General features: G+C 39.6%; 1 protein-coding gene across 1 annotated transcript in view; it reads left to right on the top strand.

Annotated features, from left to right (window-relative positions):
- LOC308690946 (uncharacterized protein) overlaps nt 1–22,523 on the top strand; it is a 118,490-nt gene that overhangs the window by 39,147 nt on the left and 56,820 nt on the right. The window contains exon 5 of the mRNA XM_081365746.1: nt 15,067–15,444. Within this exon, the coding sequence (XP_081221872.1) occupies nt 15,067–15,444 (378 nt within the window). The remainder of the gene's footprint in view (nt 1–15,066; nt 15,445–22,523) is intronic.

Below are 22,523 nucleotides of genomic sequence, written 5' to 3'. Positions count from 1 at the left end.
CTGCTTTCTTCTCGACAGGTAATTCAGCCTGTTGTAATTAATTTGTGTAAATTCAAAGTTTTATTGTTGCTTGTCTAACCATAGCATGGTTGTGCATAACGCCAGAACGACCTCTAGTATAACTTCATCCTCGCGTCAATGGTGAAAAAGTATTGTTTACCTTGTAACATAAATCAGTGCTGCGACGGATCAAAGGTGATGAATAGTTTTAAAGGCGCAATTTTTTAAGCTATATAAAAAAAAGGACACTGTAAATTTTTGTTATTTTTAATTGCTTTTACTTTGTACACATTGTAACGTTAGCCTAATCTGATTATGCTGGGATAGCCGATTCCAAGGGTGAGTTTACCTCCTGACATATGTCCTGTAGTTTTATTCATTTTAGACGTATTGTTTATTATTGTCATGGACGAAGTGATAACTGGAAGCCATGTTAATCTTGGAATAATACGGCCACCGTAGGAGTTTAAACGCCCTCGGAATTGAGAGGAACAGAAACTAATTTTCACTGGGTAGTCATATACAATTTCGCCGCTATATGGGGGTAAAAATCACACAGTGTAGCTTTAATCAGGCACACCCAAGAACTCATGTGACAAATACAAGTCATGTATGTCATGTGACAAATACGGCTCATGTGACAAATCCCAGTTACAAAAAAAAAAAAAAAACAACCTTATATGCAAATATATACATAAAATAAAATAAAATATTTTTTTATAAAAATGGCTTAATATCAAAATCCTCATTCAACCCTAAAGGTGACAAAGTATTTAAGGTATAAATCCAAAAACACTCCCTCTGTAATAATTTCTTCTCATAATCTCCTCCTCTTGAGGGTTTTGTTACCTTTTCTATACCAATGTACTGCAAAACACTGATGTTATGGCCTACTTGTCTAAAATGAGACGCTATAGGACTGCACATATCTCCAGTTCGAATGTTACTGCGATGCTCACTTATACGAGTGCGTAATTGTCTGAATGTTTTACCCACGTATGCAAGACCACAAGGACAACGAATTAGATAAATAACATGAGTAGAAGCACAGGTAATGGTACCCCGTATCGGAATATCACGACCAGTCCGTGGATGACTTAACGATTTACATTTGTGTGTAAAAGCACACTGAGCACACTTACCACACCTACAATTACCTGGAGAAAGAGTTGGAATACCTTGTTTTTTACCTGACAGATATTCAGATTTAACAAGCAAGTCACGAAGATCGTTTTGACGTTTAAAGACTAATTTCGGACCATTTTTAAAAACACCTGATAATTTAGGATCACTTGAAATCATATGCCAATGTTTATTTAGGATTCTACGAAAATCCGCACCCAATGCGGAGTACTTCGTCGTGCAAATGGGAGCATTAAGAACTTGCGTTTTATTATGTTTTGTTCGCAAACACTGCATTTGAGATGTCTCGTTGAATTTCTTTTTGGCATTTTCGATCCATTCTATACGGTAACCACGATTCAAGAATCTTTTAGTTAAATCATTAGATTGATGAGTGTAAGATTCATCCGTGCTACAAACTCTACGCACACGCTTAAATTGACTGATAGGTAGACTCTTAACTAAAGGTCTAGGATGGAAACAATCACCTCTTAAAATAGTATTGCGATCCGTTGATTTTCGGTACATATCGGTATGGAGTTTCCCGTCACATATACTCGAACATCAAGAAAACTAATGCTTACTGGATCACATTTCATAGTGAAATTCACATGCTCAGTCCTTGAGTTAAGATAATTCAAAAACGTCAACATCTCTGCAGGTGTGGCCTTAGCAATCATAAAAATATCATCAATATACCGTTTGTAAAGCAAGATCTTAGGGAAAAAAGAATTTGACTCATTTAAAATAAAGTCATTTTCAAAAACTCCCATATACAAGCAAGCATAATTAGGGCCATTTTACTACCCATTGCAGTACCTTTAACTTGTAAATAAAAATCGTCCCGAAAACGAAATTATTAGTTAAGACAATACTTGCTAAATCCAATAAGCATGCTGTACTAGGTTTTACATCCACAGATCTTTGTGTTAAAAATTGTTCTAAAGCAAGTTTACAGAGGGAGTGTTTTTGGATTTATACCTTAAATACTTTGTCACCTTTAGGGTTGAATGAGGATTTTGATATTAAGCCATTTTTATAATGTTTTTATTTTATTTATTTTTTTAATTTATTTTATGTGTATATTTGCATATATGTATTTAAAAAAATATATATATATTATTATTTTTTTGTAACTGGGATTTGTCACATGAGCTTTATTTGTCACATGACATACATGACTTGTATTTGTCACATGAGTTCTTGGGTGTGCCTGATTAAGGTGATCACCTGTGTCTATTGAAAGTTGTCTTTACTATTACATTAACATTGAGCCTGATGAAGACCTGAGGGTCGAAACGTTGCCTTAATAAACTCTTTTGGAGCAGTAATTTTCAGTGTGCGGACTTCACACTTCTTTATTTTGTCTATTAGATCCTATACCCACTAAACTACTGAAAGAAGTGTTACCTGTAGTGGAAGAGCCTCTCCTCAATATTATTAACTCATCTTTATCTTTAGGTCATGTTCCAAGAACATTTAAACTGGCAGTTATAAAACCACGCATTAAGAAACCACAATTAGATCATAATAACCTAGCAAATTACAGACCCATTTCAAATCTTCCATTTATGTCTAAAATATTAGAAAAAGTTGTGTCCGCTCAACTGGGCTCTTTCCTGCAAGAAAAATACATCTATGAAAAGTTTCGGTCTGGATTCAGGCCGCACCATAGCACTGAAACTGCGCTCGTTAAAATCACAAATGATTTACTTTTAGCTTCTGACCAAGGCTGTATCTCAATATTTGTTTTACTTGATCTTAGTGCTGCGTTCGATACTATAGATCACACAATACTCTTAGATCGACTACAAAATTATACTGGTGTTCAAGGACAAGCATTAAGCTGGTTCAGATCATACTTATCTGACCGCTACCATTTTGTCTATTTAAATGGAGAAAAATCGATCATAACTTCAGTAAACTATGGAGTGCCGCAGGGATCTGTGTTAGGCCCTCTATTATTCTCAATATATATGATGCCACTTGGAAATATTATAAGGAAACATGGAATTAGTTTCCATTGTTATGCTGATGACACTCAAATATATATTTCATCACGGCCGGATGAAAACGCTAAATTATCCAAATTGGCAGAGTGTGTTAAAGATATAAAAGATTGGATGACGCGTAATCTTCTTTTATTAAATCCAGACAAGACAGAGGTACTACTTATCGGTTCAAAAAACCGCCCACAAAACCTCTCACAATACAACTTTAAAATAGTAGGATGTCCTGTTACTTTATCCTCTACAGTAAAAGACCTGGGTGTTATACTAGATTGCAACCTGTCTTTTGAAAATCATATTTCATATGTTACAAAAACAGCCTTTTTCCACCTTAGAAACATTGCTAAGCTACGTAATATGCTATCAGTTTCTGATGCAGAAAAGTTAGTTCATGTATTCATGACCTCGATATTACTGTAATGCTTTATTAGCTGGTTGTCCTGCATCCTCAATAAACAAGCTACAGTTAGTCCAAAATGCAGCCGCTAGAGTTCTTACTAGCAGAGGTGGAAAGAGTAATAAAATATTATACTCAAGTAAAAGTACTATACTACAATTTTTTTTTACTTAAGTACAAGTAAAAGTACCTGTCGAAAAATCTACTCAAGTAAAAGTAAAAAGTAGCTCATTTAAAATTTACTCAGAGTAAAAGTTACTGAGTTACTTTTTTAACAGCGGGGGTGGGTTGGGGAGTCCCCTGAGTAGGGTTGTAACAGTATGAGATTTTCACAGTATGATAACTGACTCAGAAATATAATGGTTTACGGTATTAAACAATTATTAAATATAAAAACTGAATTATTAAATTATGGTTATTATTATCATCAGTTACAATGACAGTTAAATGGATGAAAACAGTTTTTTTGGAAACATTTGTTTGTTTTGTTTATTCAAATTTAAATAAAACACGTCTAATCAACTAATTTCAATAATTGATTATGAATTAGATTAAAGGAGTTGTTCACTTTAAAATGAAACTAGCCCATGATTTACTCACCCTCAAGCCATCTATATGACATTCTTCTTTCAGACGAATACAATCAGAGTTATATTAAGTCAAGTCACCTTCATTTATACAGTGCTTTAACAATATAGATTGTTTCAAAGCAGCTTTACGGTGATAATAGGAAATTAAAGTACCAGAGATTGTTTTGGCTTTACAGCAGCTCTAGAATAAAGTTATTGTCCAGCTAAAGTTAGTTTTTGATTAATTAATTTTTGATTGATTCACTTCCGTTGCAAAGATCATTAGTTATTAACTTAGGGGACGCTAACACGACACCGCTTTAACAGAAAACAGAAAACTTTAATGTGTTCTGGCCGTTCATTTGCACGACAACAGTGTTTGGAGCTTGAGAATGTAAACCTTGAAATAGGTTCCAAGGTGCAAGCTTTGAACATTTTTGAAAAACGCTATCATCTCTGTGTAAACTTCAAAAACGTGAATCTGTGAAAACGCTGACGGCGTGCACATGCGTATTACGTGTTTAATCTATCGGTAGGCTATGTGCATTTGAATGTGTGCATGCGAGTAGTCTTTCTTTACAAATTGACCTCACCAAATTACTTGTCTGGCCTGCATAATACAAAAAAAATATCCATGCTGACTGGAATCATTTTGATAATGTTTTATCTGTACAGAGGTGAAGGAAGCCTCTAATATTAATAAACACCCTGACGCTTCCTAGCTTGATAATGGCTGTGGATTGCAACCATCAGTTTGAAACTCGTAAAAGTGAATCTATCCATTCATCCATCCATCATAAAAGTGCTCCACACAGCAACGGGGGGTTAATAAAGGCCTTCTGAAACAAAACATGAGTTTGTGTAAAAAAGATATTCATATTTAAAACTTTATAAAGTAAAATAACTAGCTTCCGGCCAAACAAACATATGGAACTTATGCAAGTAATGCGACGTACTGCTGATATTTATGCTACGTCAGGGCGCACTACACTACTTCTGATGTCATGAGTTGCATAAGTTGCATTTTAGGTGTAAGTAGACTGCGCACGGCGTACTTTTTTGAGCTTTAAACTGATGGTTGCAATCCACTGCCATCATAAAGCTCAGAAGCATCAGAGTGTTTATTAACATAACTCCGATTGTATTCGTCTGAAAGAAGAAAGTCATATAGCCTACACCTAGGATGGTTTCAGGGCTGATAAATGATGGGGTAATTTTCATTTTAATGTGAACTACTCATTTAACAACTTATTTTATTTTATCATTAATAATTTATTAAAATGTTCAAGAACAATAGACTTCTATGAAATGTATTTCATTCAGAAAAATCCTTTTTCTTTTTATTATTTAAAACAAATATATTATCCAAAACGGTGGTAACTAAATAAAAGTTTAACACATTTTTTTATCCTTTTATTTTTTGGCAAAGTGCTGCAAAACAGATTTACTCAATTAAACCATGGACAAAAAAAATTCATTAATGTTTAAATAAATTGTATTATTATTGTTGTTGTTAATATTATTATGAGAAGTACATTCTATTGTAGGCCCACAATAGTTATATTTTTATGTCATCATTTCTTCTAACGTTAGTTAAACCAAACTTTTATTATGAGGGGTTGTAGTGAAGTCCTGTTTCAGAGTGTATTTGACAAGGTTTTTCTCAAATAAAATGATGAAAATGCTCACTAGGCGTTCTCTCAGAGCAGCTCTGGAGATGTTCTTGTTTTCATGTCCTTGTTTGTGAGATGCTGAAAACACCATTAGCGCGTCGCGTACTAGCGCGTCGCGGCTCATCTCATTCGCACTGATTCACACAGACACGCAGATTATACATTTATATAGCAGTCTCTTGTGCTTTAATATATAGCCTACAGACCATGTCGCAATTTGATTTATTGTACAGCTTTACTTTCATGTGTTTTAAAAAATGTAGTAGCACGTTCATCTGCCAGTGGGTCTTTCAATGGAGACTGTCCTCATGTGTTTGCAATTTGAATATAATAATGCATTTAAAAGTTGGTGCGCTTCACCAACGGACGTCGGAGTGGACGTCGCTCAAATGCCTCTGGGCGCAATTGGATAGGCTAGACCTAAAACCAATCAGAGCGATCGTCATGTGTAAAGCCCGCCTCAACGTTTCTGATTGGTGCCGCGATTTCTCGGCATGGGGAAATGGACTTGAATGAGCTCTTTGCCAGACTACTTGGCTGCGTTCCAGTCCAAAATTGTCATGCCCTTCACTTGCTAACTTCCCTTCGTCTCGTTCACTCGGATGTACGTCATTGCGAGTGCCCACTACTGGCGGAAACTGCAATGGGCTGAATTGGAACGTCCTAAATTGTCTCTGGTCCTAAGCCCTTGATCACTTGGAATCAGCTGTGGAGTTGATTTATTATTTAAATTTTTTTCCCTTTAAGAATTTGTTTAATGCAGCATCCAAATGTTTATAGGTGTGTTTGGGTTGTTTTAAATTTAAAAAAATGATAATTAATATATCATAGAGTTGTCTGTGTGGTGGTGATTAGACGAGATATGCGATGACGTCACAATCGTGTTGCATTGTGGGACATATAGGTGCCTGAAGTGTACATTTGAAGCAGACTCGCTCCCTCGGTCAAAATCGAGGGAACGAGGGTCTGTCCATATAAACTTCCCTCGTCCACTTCACGAAGTGGAACGCACTTCAAAATGGCGGCAGGGATTCCCCCGAGGGGAAGTGCTTAGGGAAGTTCGCAAGTGCGTGTCTAAAAGTGGACTGGAACGCAGCACTTGTAGAGCAAATCTAAATTTGCCAGAAGTTGTCTGAGTTTTCCCAGGCTACCGGGATTCCCTCTGCATCACAGAAATCCTTCGGCCTTAAATTATAAACGGGACATATCTTAATCTGCACGGAGGGATGGTGTTCCCGAACATGTTCTATGTGTTTCCTCCTTTTGCAGCCAATTTGCGTCCACAATTTTTGCAAAATGAATATGCTCGGGCCTCGAGGACAAACACACGTTAGTTTTTCTATATCCAAAGTATCCCCATACTTACCAGGGGTTCGCCTCACGTGTGTGTGTCTGTGAAAGAATCTGTGTTGTCCGTCACCATATTTTGTGTGGTTTTTGCTTGTCTGTTCTCCCGCCCTTCTATCAATCAATGCTGCAGTTTCTGGAGCGCGATGTTTTACCCATAGTAGGCTATTTCATTTTTTGAATGTTTTTTTTTTTTTTTACTCAGTAACGGATATGATTTAAAATACAGCGAATTACAATACTTTAAACAAAACATACTTAAGTAAAAGTAAAATGACTGATTTTAAAAACTACTTAAAAAAGTAGAAATACACAAAAAAACTACTCAATTACAGTAACGCGAGTAAATGTAATTCGTTACTTTCCACCTCTGCTTACTAGATCAAGAAAATATGATCATATAACACCGATTTTAACATCACTACATTGGTTAAATTCCCGTATTAATTACAAGGTATTGCTACTGACTTATAAAGCCCTAAATGGCTTAGCTCCAGTCTATTTAACGGATCTTCTATCGCCCTATAATCCATCGCGCTCTTTAAGATCACTAAATTCGAGGCTTTAGGTCATACCTAGGATATCCAGATCCACCAAAGGAGGGAGAGCATTTTCATATTTAGCTCCAAAACTCTGGAATAGTCTTCCTGATACTGTTCGTTGCTCAGACTCGCTCTCCCAGTTTAAAACTAGATTAAAGACGCATCTCTTCAGCCAGGCATTCATATAATATTTTTAATCTTACAGTTAAATCCGGTCTCTAGTTCATAAACACCAGAGGAGAACTGGCCCCCGACTGAGCCTGGGTTCTCCCAAGGTATTTTTTTTTTTTTCATTAGGTCACTTGGAGTTTTTCGGTTCCTTGCCACTGTTGTCTTTGGTTTGCTCAGTTGGGGATATTTTTGGGGGTATTTAATTTGCTGCATCTAAATTTGAATTTATCACACAGTTTAATGCAGTTCAGAAATGGCATGAATGTATTTACACTGCAGTTACGATTAATTAATTAATTAATGGTGTAAGATTATTTAATTTTTTTAAATTAATATTGAAATCTGAAATGTATTTTCATATTTCAATATTTAATGCTCATCTATTCTAGGCCACCCCGTAAACCCACAGCAAAAAACACATTTGTTGCAAACTTAATTTCCATTACTTTTAAGAATAATAATACAGATGTTGGGAAAGTGCATGTAGGGTTTTTCTATTGCATGCAGAAGCCCTTTATCAGAGATGAGGTAAATAATAGTGTTGCAGTCCAAACTACTGCGAATTCATGGTTTATTATGGGGCTATTGTCCATTAATAAATATTTTTTTCTGCCCCTGGTTATTTTATCAATGAATAATTGCCATTTCCTCTCTGTAATTTTCTTGTATTCTGTGCTGTGTTAGCCTTTTAAACTATATACTTCTCAACGTCCATGCAGAGTAGGATATGAATGATAACAGCCACCCCCCACCCCCTGTGCTATGGTACAGCCCACAGCGCAAAATGCAAGAAAAAAGGAAAAATATTCAATATGATTCAAAAGATCTTTTCTTAAAGGGATACTCCACTTTTTTTGGAAATAGGCTCATTTTACAACTCCCCCAGAGTTAAACAGTTGAGTTTTACCGTTTTCGAAATCCATTCAGCCGATCTCCGAGTCTGGGGGGTCCCACTTTTAGCATAGCTTAGCATAATGAATTGAACCGGACAGGACCATTAGCATCTCTCTCAAAAAAATGAACAAAGAGTTTCTATATTTTTCTATATTTTTGACTCTTCTGTAGTTACATCGTGTACTAAAACCGACGGAAAATGAAAAGTTGCGATTTTCTAGGCTGATATGGCTAGGAACTATACTCTCATTCCTGCGTAATAATCAAGAAACTTTGCTGCCGTACCATGGGTCCAGCAGGCGTAATGATATGACGCAGCGCCTGATAATAGTCCCCAGCTCGGTAGCCTATTATCAGGCGGCAGGCGCTGTGTCATATCATTACTGTTTAACTCTGGGGGAGTTGTAAAATGAGCCTATTTCCAAAAAAAGTGGAGTATCCCTTTAAGTCACAATTAAATGATGGATGGGGGGCTGCCGTTATCGTTTATAGCCGACTGCGTGCTCGTTGAGAAGTAGTCTATATAGTTTAAAAGGCTAACACAGAGAAACACCTTTTTTCACTCAAAGTGCCATAGTTTTTATTGTTAATAACTGTGCTAAATGTTAGGCAGGTCTGGCCATTGGGAGCAGGCTACTTATTGCCCGGCTACTTATTTCACCCGCTGCCCAGCTCGTTTGTATTTTATTACTTATTCGTTTTTACTTTATTATATTGTTGCAAGCCTGATTAGCATAAGCCTGGGCTTAACATAATGACGACAGAGTTGCGAACTTGCGACGGTTCCCTGCTACTTGAAAACAAAGAATGGCGGCTGCTGCTGGCGAACAGTCTTTCGAATCTGCTTTGGCCGTGACTCTGGAGGACTTGGAGTTAAGTTTTTCCTTGAGAAAAGAGCAAAGAACGGCACTTAAGTAATTCTTTAAAAAAAGAAGATGTGTTCAGAGTTTTGCCGGCCAGATATGGCAAAAGTTGAATCTATCAACTAGCTCCGCTGTTGGGAAAACGCTCTGGTTGGTTGAAACGCTGTCCTATTGCGTGCCTAGGGAATTTGAAAGACTACCGTTTATCCCGCCCCTCGGACGAGCCATGTCTATGGTGAGTTGCCAGACCTAACATCTTGATGTAGGTCTGGCTTGCCAGGCTATGTTTGTGCTAGATCTCTCAAAATTTGATACCTGGCAGCCACATTTGCCTGCTACAAATATAACTCACTTGGACATATACAAAACAATAACAGATTTGTAAGTTAATTTTATAATACAAAGAGTTCAGTTGTTAAAATCTACCCCACAACTGGCTGGGATTTAGATCAGACAATGGAGGTCATTTGCTGAAATAAGATTCACACTATTGTATTTTTTAAAGGGGTGGTTGAGTATGATTTCCCTTTCTAAGTTTAGTTAGTGTGAAATGTTGCTGTTTGAGCATAAACAACATCTGCAAAGTTACAATGCTCAAAGTACAAAGCAAAGGAAGATATTTGCTTTTAAAGAAAAGGACTACAACAAAAGGCTGGTAGGGACTACACGACATTCCTCCCGGGTTAGTGACATCAACAACCCTTGAATTTACATAAACCCCGCCCCCGGGAACACGCAGTCCATGTTGAGAAGAGGAAACGTTGTTGTATAAGAATACATTTATGAGTCAGCTCAAACTTTAGGGACTGTTCGTTATTTATTTAAGGGGCCACCGGAGGAGTTTTGAGATCTGTTGTCAAAAAAGACATGACCCTCCCTTCTCCAGCAATAATTTTTTCTATGACCCTCCAAAATGATTGTGAAAAAAGGCATGACCCTCCCCGATAATTTATTGATTAGCCTACTTCTGTACTGGTTTGCGCTTGGCAAAGATGTTCAGATAGCCATTGTTTGTTTGTTTTTTAAACCATAAACTCTTGCTTTCTCATCTGGCTGTAACGATAGACCAAACGATTCGGTTCGTATCACGATTTTTTATTTTAGATTTGAAAAAAAAAATCATGTTTTCGGTGCTGATGCGGTGTGACTCGTTCAACATGTGGGTGGCGTTGCGAATAAAGCATCTAAAAGCTGTCACAAAGAACCGGCAAAAGTAATGATTATATGTCATAGGCTATATAGCTAGACATTTTAATTGTTTTTAATAAACAAGTGTTTTCTGTGTCTACTGCAAAGATGAAGTTGACGATGCGTCGCGATCTTCTCAGAATGCGCCAGAGAGAAATGCACATTTCATAAGCAGAAAGCAGTTTGTTTTCCTTCGTTTTGAATTGTTCTGTTTAAAAGTAGACATTTCAAGCTTTCTATATATTTCTCAGGTCTGTGAGGCAAGTAGCATAGCCTACCTTACGCTGAGTTTCGGTTCATTTATGAGACAAGAGTCCAGTTCACTGCCCGCGCCTCCGTGTCATGATTATCTATTTTCTACTATATTTAGACTACTTCTTATTTATTAAATCCAGATGAAACATTGATTTAAATTAAGATAAAATTAATAAAAAAACGAAATTCACTTTAAAGAAAGGCTTTGTACTTTCTGTTTGAGGTCTCTGTGCAATTTTTAAAGTCACTTCAGAGCAGTCATGTCCGTGCGTAATGGAGAACTGTCACGTCCGTAACATTTTTTTTTTTTTCACATAAATGCAAACACGAAAAATAAAATAAAAATAATATAAAATGTAATTTTCTGTGGAGGCCGATCTTTATTCATCCGGTGGGTATATATATTTTGGTTTGCACAGTGTAATTTATAGAATTACTGAAAAAATATTTTGCCACCTAAAAGTTAAAGATTTTTTGGGTGTCACGTCACATGTGTATTTCCCTCATATTAAATATAAAACGCATGTGTAGACTGATATTTTTCTAATGTCTTGACTCCTTTCAGACGTTTCAAATAAATGCATTTTCTGAGAATTTTTATTTTAAGTTTTGACTGCAAATGTCACGTCCATTCACTGGAATCGCCCAATTTTAACGAATTTATCCTCAACTAGTTTTTGTGGTGTAGGTCTATTTTATGTTAACTTAAATAATAGCCTACTAATAGTGATTTAAAGATGTGGTAGCGCTGCGAAGATCGCGAGTCGTCAACTTCATCTGTCTAGCCGACACTGACATAAAAAATAACTGTTTTATTAGTAGGCTAAACAATTAAAATGTCTCCTGCTATATTGAACATAATTGTTATTTGCCTGTTCCTTACAAAACACTGACAGTGGGGTTTTTGACTTTTTTTTGTTTTTGTTTTTGAGCAGCTGCGGACAAATTATTTCGACACACACACACACACACACACACACACACACACACACACACACACACACACACACACACACACACACACACACACACACACACACACACACACACACACACACAATATTGATAAACAGGATTTTTTTGTTGCTTTTTTAATACAATAAAAATTTCATTTAATTTATTGTTTAATAAAATTATAAGCCTATTATTTTTAGTTTATTAACAGCAACAACAGCTGTAAAGATGAAGTTGACGATCGCCATCTCCGTAGTAGTAAACACGCCTATAGAGAGAAATGCACATCATTACATAACCAGAGAGTAGCCTATTTCCTTTCGTTTTAAATTGTTAAAAAGACATTTCAAGCTTTCTTAAGATATATTTCATGTATGTGAGGCATATGCTGAGTTTCGTTAAGTTAGGATGAGATGCGCTCCTGTTTACGAGCAGTGCAGTGACCACGCGGGCGCCTCTATGATTGTGTTGTCTGCTATATTTGGTATTTGGCAATTGGTTGATTAAAAAAAATAAATAAAATTAAGATACAATTTATACAAAACGAAATTCACTTAAAAAAAATCGTTTTCTGCAAAACAAAACTTAAAAAAGTGGTCAAAATCATGTCTGACCCGCTCCATGTCTCTCGATATTGCGTATACTCGTGTGTGCGGTTCACATTTCATAATCAACATAGATGAAAAAATAACATTATTATATTTTAACAAAAATGAAACTAAATGAGCTTATTTAATGGTAACAAGACAGTAGGCCTACAGACTCTGTATTTGTACAAATTGCTGCACATTCATTTTATTCTGAATTTTGCACACACAAGTTGAAAGGCATTTGTTATGCATGCATGTAAAACATATCTGCAACATTTATCAAGTTCACTGATAATTATGCGTGCATTTATTAATTATTATCTTAATGAATAATGTAACAAGGACGAAGCATGTAAACTGTTTGTTTAGAATTTTGATCGATTATCGCAAATAGATCCGAATAAAGAAACGTACAAAACCATAGGCTATAGAAAATGGGTGGGCCCGGACCTAAATGCCCACCCGGGCCCAATGGTAGCGCCGCGGCTGGTGGTAGCCCTACATCTTACACATCGTGGGAACTAAATAAGAATGGAAACTAAAATATGCAGTTTTGCCCTACAGCGCACATTCTATCAGCAGTTCTGGCGCCTCAGTCCCAATACTGTTAAACTCGACGTAGGCTACGTTCACATCACATGTTAATGCAGTGGTAGAGTTACACTCACAGGACACTGTGCACTTAACAAAAGTTCATTATTTGCTCGTGCTTTAAAGCTTTGCCGGGTAAACATTTCTTTGGCATTCTGTTCTGACATGATGCACTTTTTCTAAGCGCGAACTGAAGCGCGCACTGTCAAACAGCGCCAAACTGGATTTTTGTTGGGTCAGACTCAGACCCATCTGATATCGAAGGGGGGCTGATAACGCGAGATCAACATGGAGCTAAATGGAAAAAAATAGCACAAAACAAGCCACTTTGAAATGTTGCTGTTTTAATGAATATAAAAGTTGGGTGACCCTCCCCCTAGACTAAAAAAAGTTGGATGACCCTCCCCTCAACAAAGAAAAAAAAGACATGACCCTCCCCTATTTTCCTCCGGTGGCCCCTTCCATAAATACCGAACGGTCCCTTAGCATCTATCTTTTCACATGCAAGTCACTCTGTGTGCATCTCACAACAGTTCCTATATGAGCGATTTATAGATTACCATGACAGTATGGGATGAATATAGTATCAAAATGATTAACACGTGCAAGCACACTTATCAATGAACTTGATACATGTTGCAGAAATGTTTTATCCATGCCTTTCAACTTGCGTGTGCAAAATTCAAAATTGAATGAATGTGAAGCTATTTGTACAAATGGAGACATTTTTGTGAATACAAATGTTTTCTTTTGTATCAGTATATCATAATTTGCGCATGCAACAAAGTAGATGTGCATGTGTGGATCAGGTGACACGCGTGCATTCATTGACGTCTTTTCTGAGTCGATCTCATTTGATTCATTTGGATTTTTTTGAGACTTTCTTTTCTCGGTTTTTAAGCATTTCACAACCCACACACGAACAACTACAAATGAATAGGCCTGGTGCTAATTATTAATGTGTACACAACTACCCATCTATTTGACAAATTCACAAATGTGTGTCACTACATTTAAACTAATACAATACAACTTGTGTGTGCAAAATCCAAAATCACATGAATGTGCTGCATTTTGTACAAATAGAGACATAGTTGTTAATACAAAACCTCGATTTTGTATTAATGTAGAACAGAATTTGTGCATGCAACAAGTAAGATGTGTATTTGTGGATGAGGTGACGCGTGCATTCATTGACTCGTTTCTGAGTCTATCCTATTTGATTCATTTGGATTTTGAGACTTTCATTTCGCAGGTTTCGCCTTGCACGATCCACACACAGATATCTGAGAAAACCTGCTACCACTAGATGGCAGTATTCTGCTAAAACAGACAACGGCAGCGTAATCAAGCGTTCTTCCCCATTTAAGACGCTTAATGAGAGTGATATTGAAGCACCAAATTTAGTACACAATATAGGCCTACCTTATTAATAAAGCATACTTTATAGAGGCAAACAGATTACATCAGATTATGAACAACACCCATAGAAAACCATTATAAAACGCTTAACGTGCAATAGCGCGTTTCATGTTCAATAAGGTGTATTGGCTACTGAGTTTAAATATCACCGTCTTACTGCATTGACGTTAAGCTTTTTCTATAATATGCTCTATGGGAGGAAAACTATATAGCCTACAGACAAGAGCCTATAAGGTCTTCACCAAAATAAAAGTTTAAAATTTGAAAGCAAAAAAATTAAGACATAAATATTAGTATTATAATTTTACTGATGTTCTGTACATTTAAATTGTATTATTATTATTATTATTATTAAATGTCTATTATTACAGTACAATATAATTATTGCCATAGTAATTCTTTATTAATTTGCTTGTTATAATTTAAAATTATTATTATTATTATTATTATTATTGATATATATGATTTCTGTGTTGCAGATTAAAGATTTGGAAAAAAACACTGAAGCAAATCACATTCTTTCGAGAATTCTTCCATAAAGCATCTCTGTGCAATTGCTCCTTTTTTGACGTGAGACACAATAACAACCCAGAACTGTGTGATTTCCTGCTGGATCTTTACTCACATGTGAAGAACTATGAGACTCAAACAGGCAGGAGTTTCCTTCCAGCATTACAGTCAGTTTTCCAGTCACCTGATGTCTGGATCATAGATCTCTCACAGAGTAAGACCTCCGTCCTCCTGGAAGTGCTGAAACTCCAGACAGAGAAGAAACCAGTAGAGCTGAGAGGATGTTCAGAGGAAGAGAGTGAAATGAAGAGTTTCCTTCAGTGTCTGTCCTACATCTCACAGCTGAGGTACCTGAATTTACATGCTTTTGATTGTTGATTTAACTCTCAGAGACCCAGACATTGATATTCATGATGTTATTTATTTATTTTTTATCATTAAACATGTTTTAGGAAGGCATTGATGAGAAAAAAAATATTTTATGTATTTATTGGGGTGCAATTTGGAAAAACATTGCTAATTTACTATGTTGATTTTTAATACAGCAAGTGAAAGTTTTGGATTCACAACACAATTCAATGCACACATCTATATGGAAAAATGGTGTCGTGTTAGTGGCCCCTAAGTTAATAAACTAATGATCGTTGCGACGGAAGTGAATCAATCAAAACTAACTTTAGCTGGACAATAACTTTATTCTAGAGCTGCTATAAAGCCAAAACAGTCTGTTACTTTAATTTCCTATTATCAATGTAATTGATTTACATTGTTAAAAGCGCTATACTGTATAAATGAAGATGACTTGACTTGACTTAAAATACTATATTACAATCAGTAAGGACAAATTCAGACAAATTCAGGAAAAGTTTAGAAATTTGACTATTTAAAACCAAGAACTATTTTTTTAAAAACTGCAATAAAAAAATCTAGTTTAACAAAATAAAAGGTAAAGAATCTTATAAGAATCTCATTCTGGCTAACATTGTTGTGTATTTAAACGAACAGAAGGTCACTTCTCTTGCTGATGCTGCAGTTTTGGCAGACAAATTTGTGTTGACACAAGAATGTCTTTTCTTTGGGTGCGACTGTCAAAATGCAGGTGGAAAATTCGGTGCAGCGTGTTGCACGTTCGTTTAAAAATTAAATGACTCGTAAATCAAATGGGGCTGCTGACAAGCGAGTTTTTCTTTTGCCTCGATTCAAATCATCTGATTGCGGATTGTAGAGCATGGAAGCAGAATAGTGGTGCTTCTAAGACTAAAAATGTTGCACTTGTTGATTCCGTACACTCTAACACAGATAAAGAGATGTATCAGCCTTTTTTGTTTAGGGGTACAGTCTCGTACAGTCTCAATTCAGAATTTAAGCCTGTAACCATTCTGTGTGATACGGGGGCAGCTCAATCGTTTATATCTGCGGGAGTCTTGCCGTTTTCTGACACTACTTTTACTGGTCAGGAAGTATTGGTACGTGGAATTGAGATGCGTTGTGTGAATGTGCCACTTCATATTGCATACTTGAAATCTGATATTGTTAGTGGGGTAGTCAACTTGGCTGTGCGTGAACAGTTACCTGTAGAGGGTGTTGACTTGATTCTTGGGAATGATCTTGCAGGTGGCATAGTTTTCCCTACACCTATTGTGACTTGCATACCTAATACTTCCCAAGATGATGATTTAGCTGAAAAGTTTCCGTCTGTGTTTCCCTCTTGTGTGGTTACTCGTGCTCAAGCACAGAAGTTTAAAGAAATAGTAGAATTTTCCAGAAAGCTTATTTTATTTAATTTTTATAATATTTTTTAATGCAAATTTTTGGGGAGATTTTTTATTTATTTATTTATTTATGTTTTACTTACCTTTAAATGACTATAGTTAATAAATAGTAATTTAGTAATTTAAGCACATTCCTCACATTCTTTCAACTTAAATTAAAAATAACTCTCAATTTCATGCCTAACCCTTTTAATTCAGCTCAAAAAATCTTACATTGGGTGTCTTTGCCGATCTCGTGTGGAAAAATAAAATAATGTAACATGATATTTCATGACTCTAGATGGCCTTAAAGCACTATTTGTAGCAAATGAGCTGTTTCCCCTGGGACCTAAAGTTAGTTCCCTTTCAGTCGGGTAACTTTCGAACTATTCTCAACGACTGTTGATCGTACCGACTGATGGGATCACGCCAGGGAGCCTGATGTCTTCGATATAGTATACAAATCAAGCTAAATGAGCTTTAGCAGGTGCGCAATCCACGCCCCGCCCTGCAGCGCGGGTATAACAGGGAAGTGGATGCCCCCACCATTCATTCTTTTCGCTATGGAGCGATCGGTTATGTCGATATCTCTGGAAGTGTACTTTAATAACAAGCCTGTGTGTGTCGGCACTTATGTTTGAGGCTCTCCCAGTGCTGACGTTACAGCGTGTGGCAGCGGTGATCACGAGCTTCTGAATTTCTTAACTGCTGTTCTCACAGCAACCTTTGTGTTTGTTGGCTGACGGTCGGTTTAAGGGCGAGGAAAGTGAGTGCTTCCCCGTCAGTGTCGCCGCGGACATCCCTGTGTGCTCCAGCACTGGTGAAGGGCATTATTTCAAGGAAGTAAACATGGGTGAGTTTTTCATCTTTCTTCTCCGGTCGAAGGATGTCTTTCCACCTGTGCGCTGCTGGATGTGGTCGTTCCCTAGCCCTCTGTGATGGTCACAATTTCTATGTCGCGTGTTTGGGCGTACAACACGCTGAGGCAGCTTTTGTGGATGGTGCATGTTTTCTGTGTGAAAAATATCTCGGTGTTGAGATCTAGACTCTCATTCGCTCACAAATGTAGAGTCCCTGATTTTGCGCCACTCCCTCGCGGGTGGTGTGAGTCAGGTGATCGCAGAGTTGTGTTTGAGGCTCCGCCCGGAGATTATTCCCTGTGGACTCATCACAACTCCTTCACATCGATACCTTTGGATTCTAGTGTTGAGCGCACTGATTCATCTGTAATGGGTGAATTAGACGTTCCATTGGAAACTCACCAGGGGGATAGGATGCCGACCACTACATTTGAGGGCGAGCTGTATACTGTCGGGGACGATTCTCCCGTGCTGTCCCCCCTGGGTTGTACAGCATGGCCTGAGTCAGATCCACAGTCGTCAGCTATGCTGAAACGGGCCGCCAAGGCTGTCGGGCTCGAGTGGAATCCTCCGCCCGGGCCCGCTCAGTCTCGGCTGGATGATTGGTTTCTTGGAGCGGGTCGGGCTCTGTACCTTTGTACAGGTACCTTTCTGTACCAGTACCTTTCTTTCCCAAAATGCATGGGGAGCTAACCAGGTCATGGAAGGCACCCTTTTCTGCCTTAAGTGACCAGGATGGCTCCTCCCCCCTCGCTACCCTTGAGTGCGGCGCGACGAGTGGTTATACGGCGATCCCTCCGGTGGAGCGGTCTGTTCTGGCACACCTGTGTCCGGCGGCCGCTACATCCGGCTCTGGAGAACCGTGTTTCCCCTCACAGGCTCTGGAGTCGTTGTCTGCTTTGTCAGACGCGGCTTATGGAGCCTGTGGGCAAGCCACCGCCTCTATGCACGCCTTGGCCTTGTTGCAGCTTTTTCAGGCTAAAACACTCCAGGACGTACAAAAGGGTAGGCCAGACTGTCAGCTCATGGGTGAGCTCTGTAAGGCAACCGACTTGGCTCTTCGGAGCACAAGTGTGGCAACCTGCGCGATCGGTATGGCAATGTCCACAGCGGTAGACCTGAAGGACGCGTACTTTCACGTCTCCATCTTGCCGCGACACAGGCCGTTCCTGAGTACAAAGTCCTACCCTTTGCCACTGCGTCTTTACGAAGCTCGCGGAGGCGGCCATTTCTCCCTTGAGAGAACAGGGTGTTTGTGTCCTCAACTACCTCGACGATTGTCTGATACTGGCTCAGTTGCGGGAAAAGTTGTGCGAACACAGAGACTTCCTGCTCCAGCATATCAGTCTATTGGGTCGTCAGGTCAACTGGGAAAAGAGCAAGCTCACCCCCGGGCAGAGCATCACTTTTCTCGGTATGGAGTTGGACTCGGTCAAACAGACGGCACGTCTAATGGAGGATCGTGCCCAGTCGATGCTGAACTGCTTGGATATGTTCAAGAGCAGGAGGGTGGTTCCACTGAAATACTTTCAGAGGTTCCTGGGGCATATGGCTTCCACAGTGGTAGTCATGCCACTGGGGTTGTTACATATGAGACCACTTCAGCATTGGCTTCTTGCCTGGGTCCCATGGAGGGCGTGGAAAGAGGGCCAATTTCTCAAACTTGCCGGAAAACCTTCCAACCTTGGTCAGACCAGTTTCTCCGGTCCAGTGTGTCCAAGATACAAGCGTCCAGGCATGCGGTGGTGTTCACAGATGCCTCCAAGACAGGTTGGGGGGCCACGCACAACGGGTATGCAGTAGCAGGACGCTGGACAGATCCTCAGCTACATTGGCATATCAATTGCCTCTAGTTGTTAGCGGTACTACTTGCTTTGAGACGCCTCAAAACGCCGTTGCTCGGCAAGCATGTACTGGTCAGATCGGACAATACCATGACCGTGTCGTACATCAACAAGCAAGGTGGTGCACGTTCACGTCATCTGACACAACTCGCCTGTCTCATCCTTTGGTAGAGTCAGAAGCATCTGAGGTCGCTTCGTGCCATTCATATTCCAGGTCTGCTCAATCATGTCGCCAACAGGCTCTCACGACAGCAAATAAAGCCTACGGAATGGCGACTCCACCCCCAGTCGGTTCAGCTGATCTAGGGTTGTTTCGGGGCCGCACAGGTAGACCTGTTTGTCCAGAAACGACCCACTGCCAGTTGTTTTATTCACTAACCAAGGACTCTCTCGGTGTGGATGCACTGGCACACAGCTGGCCGACGGGTCTACGCAAGTATGTGTTTCCCCCGGTGAGCCTAATTCCACAGTTACTGTGCAGAGTCAAGGAGTAAGAGGAGCAGGTCTTGCTAGTTGCCCCTTATTGGCCCAACCGGACCTGGTTCTCCGAACTCATACTCCTCTCTTCAGCCCCTCCCTGGCCCATCCCCCTGAGGGAGGACCTTCTCTCTCAGGGGCAGGGCACCATTTGGCACCCACGTCCAGACCTGTGGAGACTCCAGGTCTGGTCCCTGGATGGGAAGTGGAGGTTCTGAGGGGTCTACCACAAGCTGTCGTAGACACTATCACCTCTGCTATAGCCCCCTCCACGAGACTGGCTTATGCATCGAGGTGGAACCTGTTCATCGATTGGTGTTCTTCTCACGGAGAAAACCCCTGAGTTTGTTCGGTCGGATCGGTGCTTTCTTTCTTGCAAGAGGGGTTGGAGCGAGGGCTGTCTCCCTCCTCCCTCAAAGTGTATGTTGCCTCTATTGCCGCACATCACGATGCAGTTGGTGAGAAATTCCTGGGGAAGCACGATCTGATCGTCAGGTTCCTTAAAGGAACAAAGAGGTTGAACTCTCTTCGCATCTCTTCCATACCCTCTTGGGACCTATCTCTGGTGTTAACAGCACTTCAGAGACCTCCCTTTGAGCCCCTGCGGACAGTGGAGTTAAAAATTCTCTCAAGACAGTTCTCTTCTGGCTTCTATCAAGAGGGTAGGGGACCTGCACGCTTTCTCGGTAGACGAATCGTGCCTGGAATTCGGGCTGGCTGACTCTCAGGTGACACTGAGACCTCAGCCCGGATATATGCTGAAAGTTCCCACTACTCCCTTTCGAGATCAAGTGGTGAACTTGCAAGCGCTGCCCCTGAAGGAGGCAGACTTAACCCTAGCTTTTCTCTGTCCAGTCCTCGCCTTATGGACTTATCTGGACAGAATGCAAAGCTTTAGAACCTCAGATCAGCTCTTCATCTGTTTCGGAGGTCTGCAGAAAGGGAAGGCAGTCTCTAAGCAAAGGCTGGCCCACTGGATAGTGGATGACATCATCTTGGCATACGATACCCAAGGTGGTACCTTGTCCCCCAGGGTTGCATGCCCACTCCACTCGGAGTGTCGCTGGCAGATGTTTGTAGAGCTGCGGGTTGGGTGACACCTAATACGTTTGCTATGTTTTATAGCTTATGTGTTGAGCCAGTAGCTTCTCAGGTGCTCTCTTCAAATAGAGGGCATCCTTGAGTCAAGCATGCTCATGTCGGCTTGCTATGTATCCCCTTTTCACTATTACCGGACCACCGCTGACCGGGTTCCGCTCGGCTCCTCATCGAAAAAAATGAATGGTGGGGGCATCCACTTCCCTGTTATACCTGCGCTGCAGGGTGGGGCGTGGATTGCGCACCTGCCAAAGCTCATTTGGCTTGATTTGTATACTATATCGAAGACAACTAGCTCCCTGGCGTGATCCCATCAGTCGGTACGATCGACTAAGTCTTTGTTCCCTCCTTCAGGGAACGAGGGTTACATTGGTAATCGAGACGATAAATACATTAAATAGTTTATTGGGTAAACAGGGAAAAATAAGCAAGGCAGGATGGTCAGATGCAGTGATGCAGGAATGGTATCGGGTTTTGGCAGTGAGGAGACAGCAATGGGCTGGAACCCGCTGATCAACGCAGAGAAGAATCCCAGAACGATCAGAGCGGAGAGAATCCAAACTCGTGCAGGAATCAAACACAAGGTGACAAGTCGTGAACACCAGAACCATCTGACAATGAACACGGCAAACACAAGACTACATGTAGGACACGGTAACGATCTGATTATCTCGTCAGCGCAGTTGGTAGCTAGGCAATACACACACACAGACACACACACAAACACACACTCACAGTCAGAAAGAATAGGCAAACCTGCAAACTGTGACAATAATTGAATAGTCCATTGTTTTGCTGAGCTTAGATAATTAGTCTTGAATGTAAGTTGATCATTTCAGGGCACATAATGTTGTTCCATAATTAAACACTTTATGAATTAAGTAAAAAAGTAAGATCGTAAATACTTATATTTACCATCTTAAAAATATATTAGGGAAAAAAGTATTAATTATAAAGTGTTAATTACTGTGTCAGTATTTAATGACTAATTTGATGCTCTGTCTCAAGTGTTTAACAACAATGGGAGCTGAAAACAGGAAACAAACAACACATTATTTTAATTTGTATTATTTAGTCAGGTCATAGATGAATCTATGATTATTGCAACTCTCTTTATTCTGGTCTCCCTCAATCTTCACTATCTCGATTGCAAGTTGTTCAGAATGCGTCCGCAATCAGCACAATGCGTCCGCAGTCAGCACAATCCCGTTACCAGTCTGTGTCCCGGCCCAGCGGCCTGCAGTCAGCACAAGCCCGTTACCAGTCTGTGGACCAGTCCAGCAGTCTGCCGTCAGCACAAGCTCGTTACCAGCCTGTGGACCAGCCCAGTGGCCTGCAGTCAGCACAAACCAGCTCTCAGTCTGAGTCCTAGATCAGCGGCCTGTAGCCAGTACAA

The sequence above is a fragment of the Scardinius erythrophthalmus genome (assembly GCF_964197995.2).
Source record: "Scardinius erythrophthalmus genome assembly, chromosome: 1".
In the NCBI taxonomy this organism is placed as follows: Eukaryota; Metazoa; Chordata; class Actinopteri; order Cypriniformes; family Leuciscidae; genus Scardinius; species Scardinius erythrophthalmus.
The sequence above is the reverse complement of the archived record's forward strand: the minus strand, read 5'-3'. Positions and strand labels throughout refer to the sequence as shown.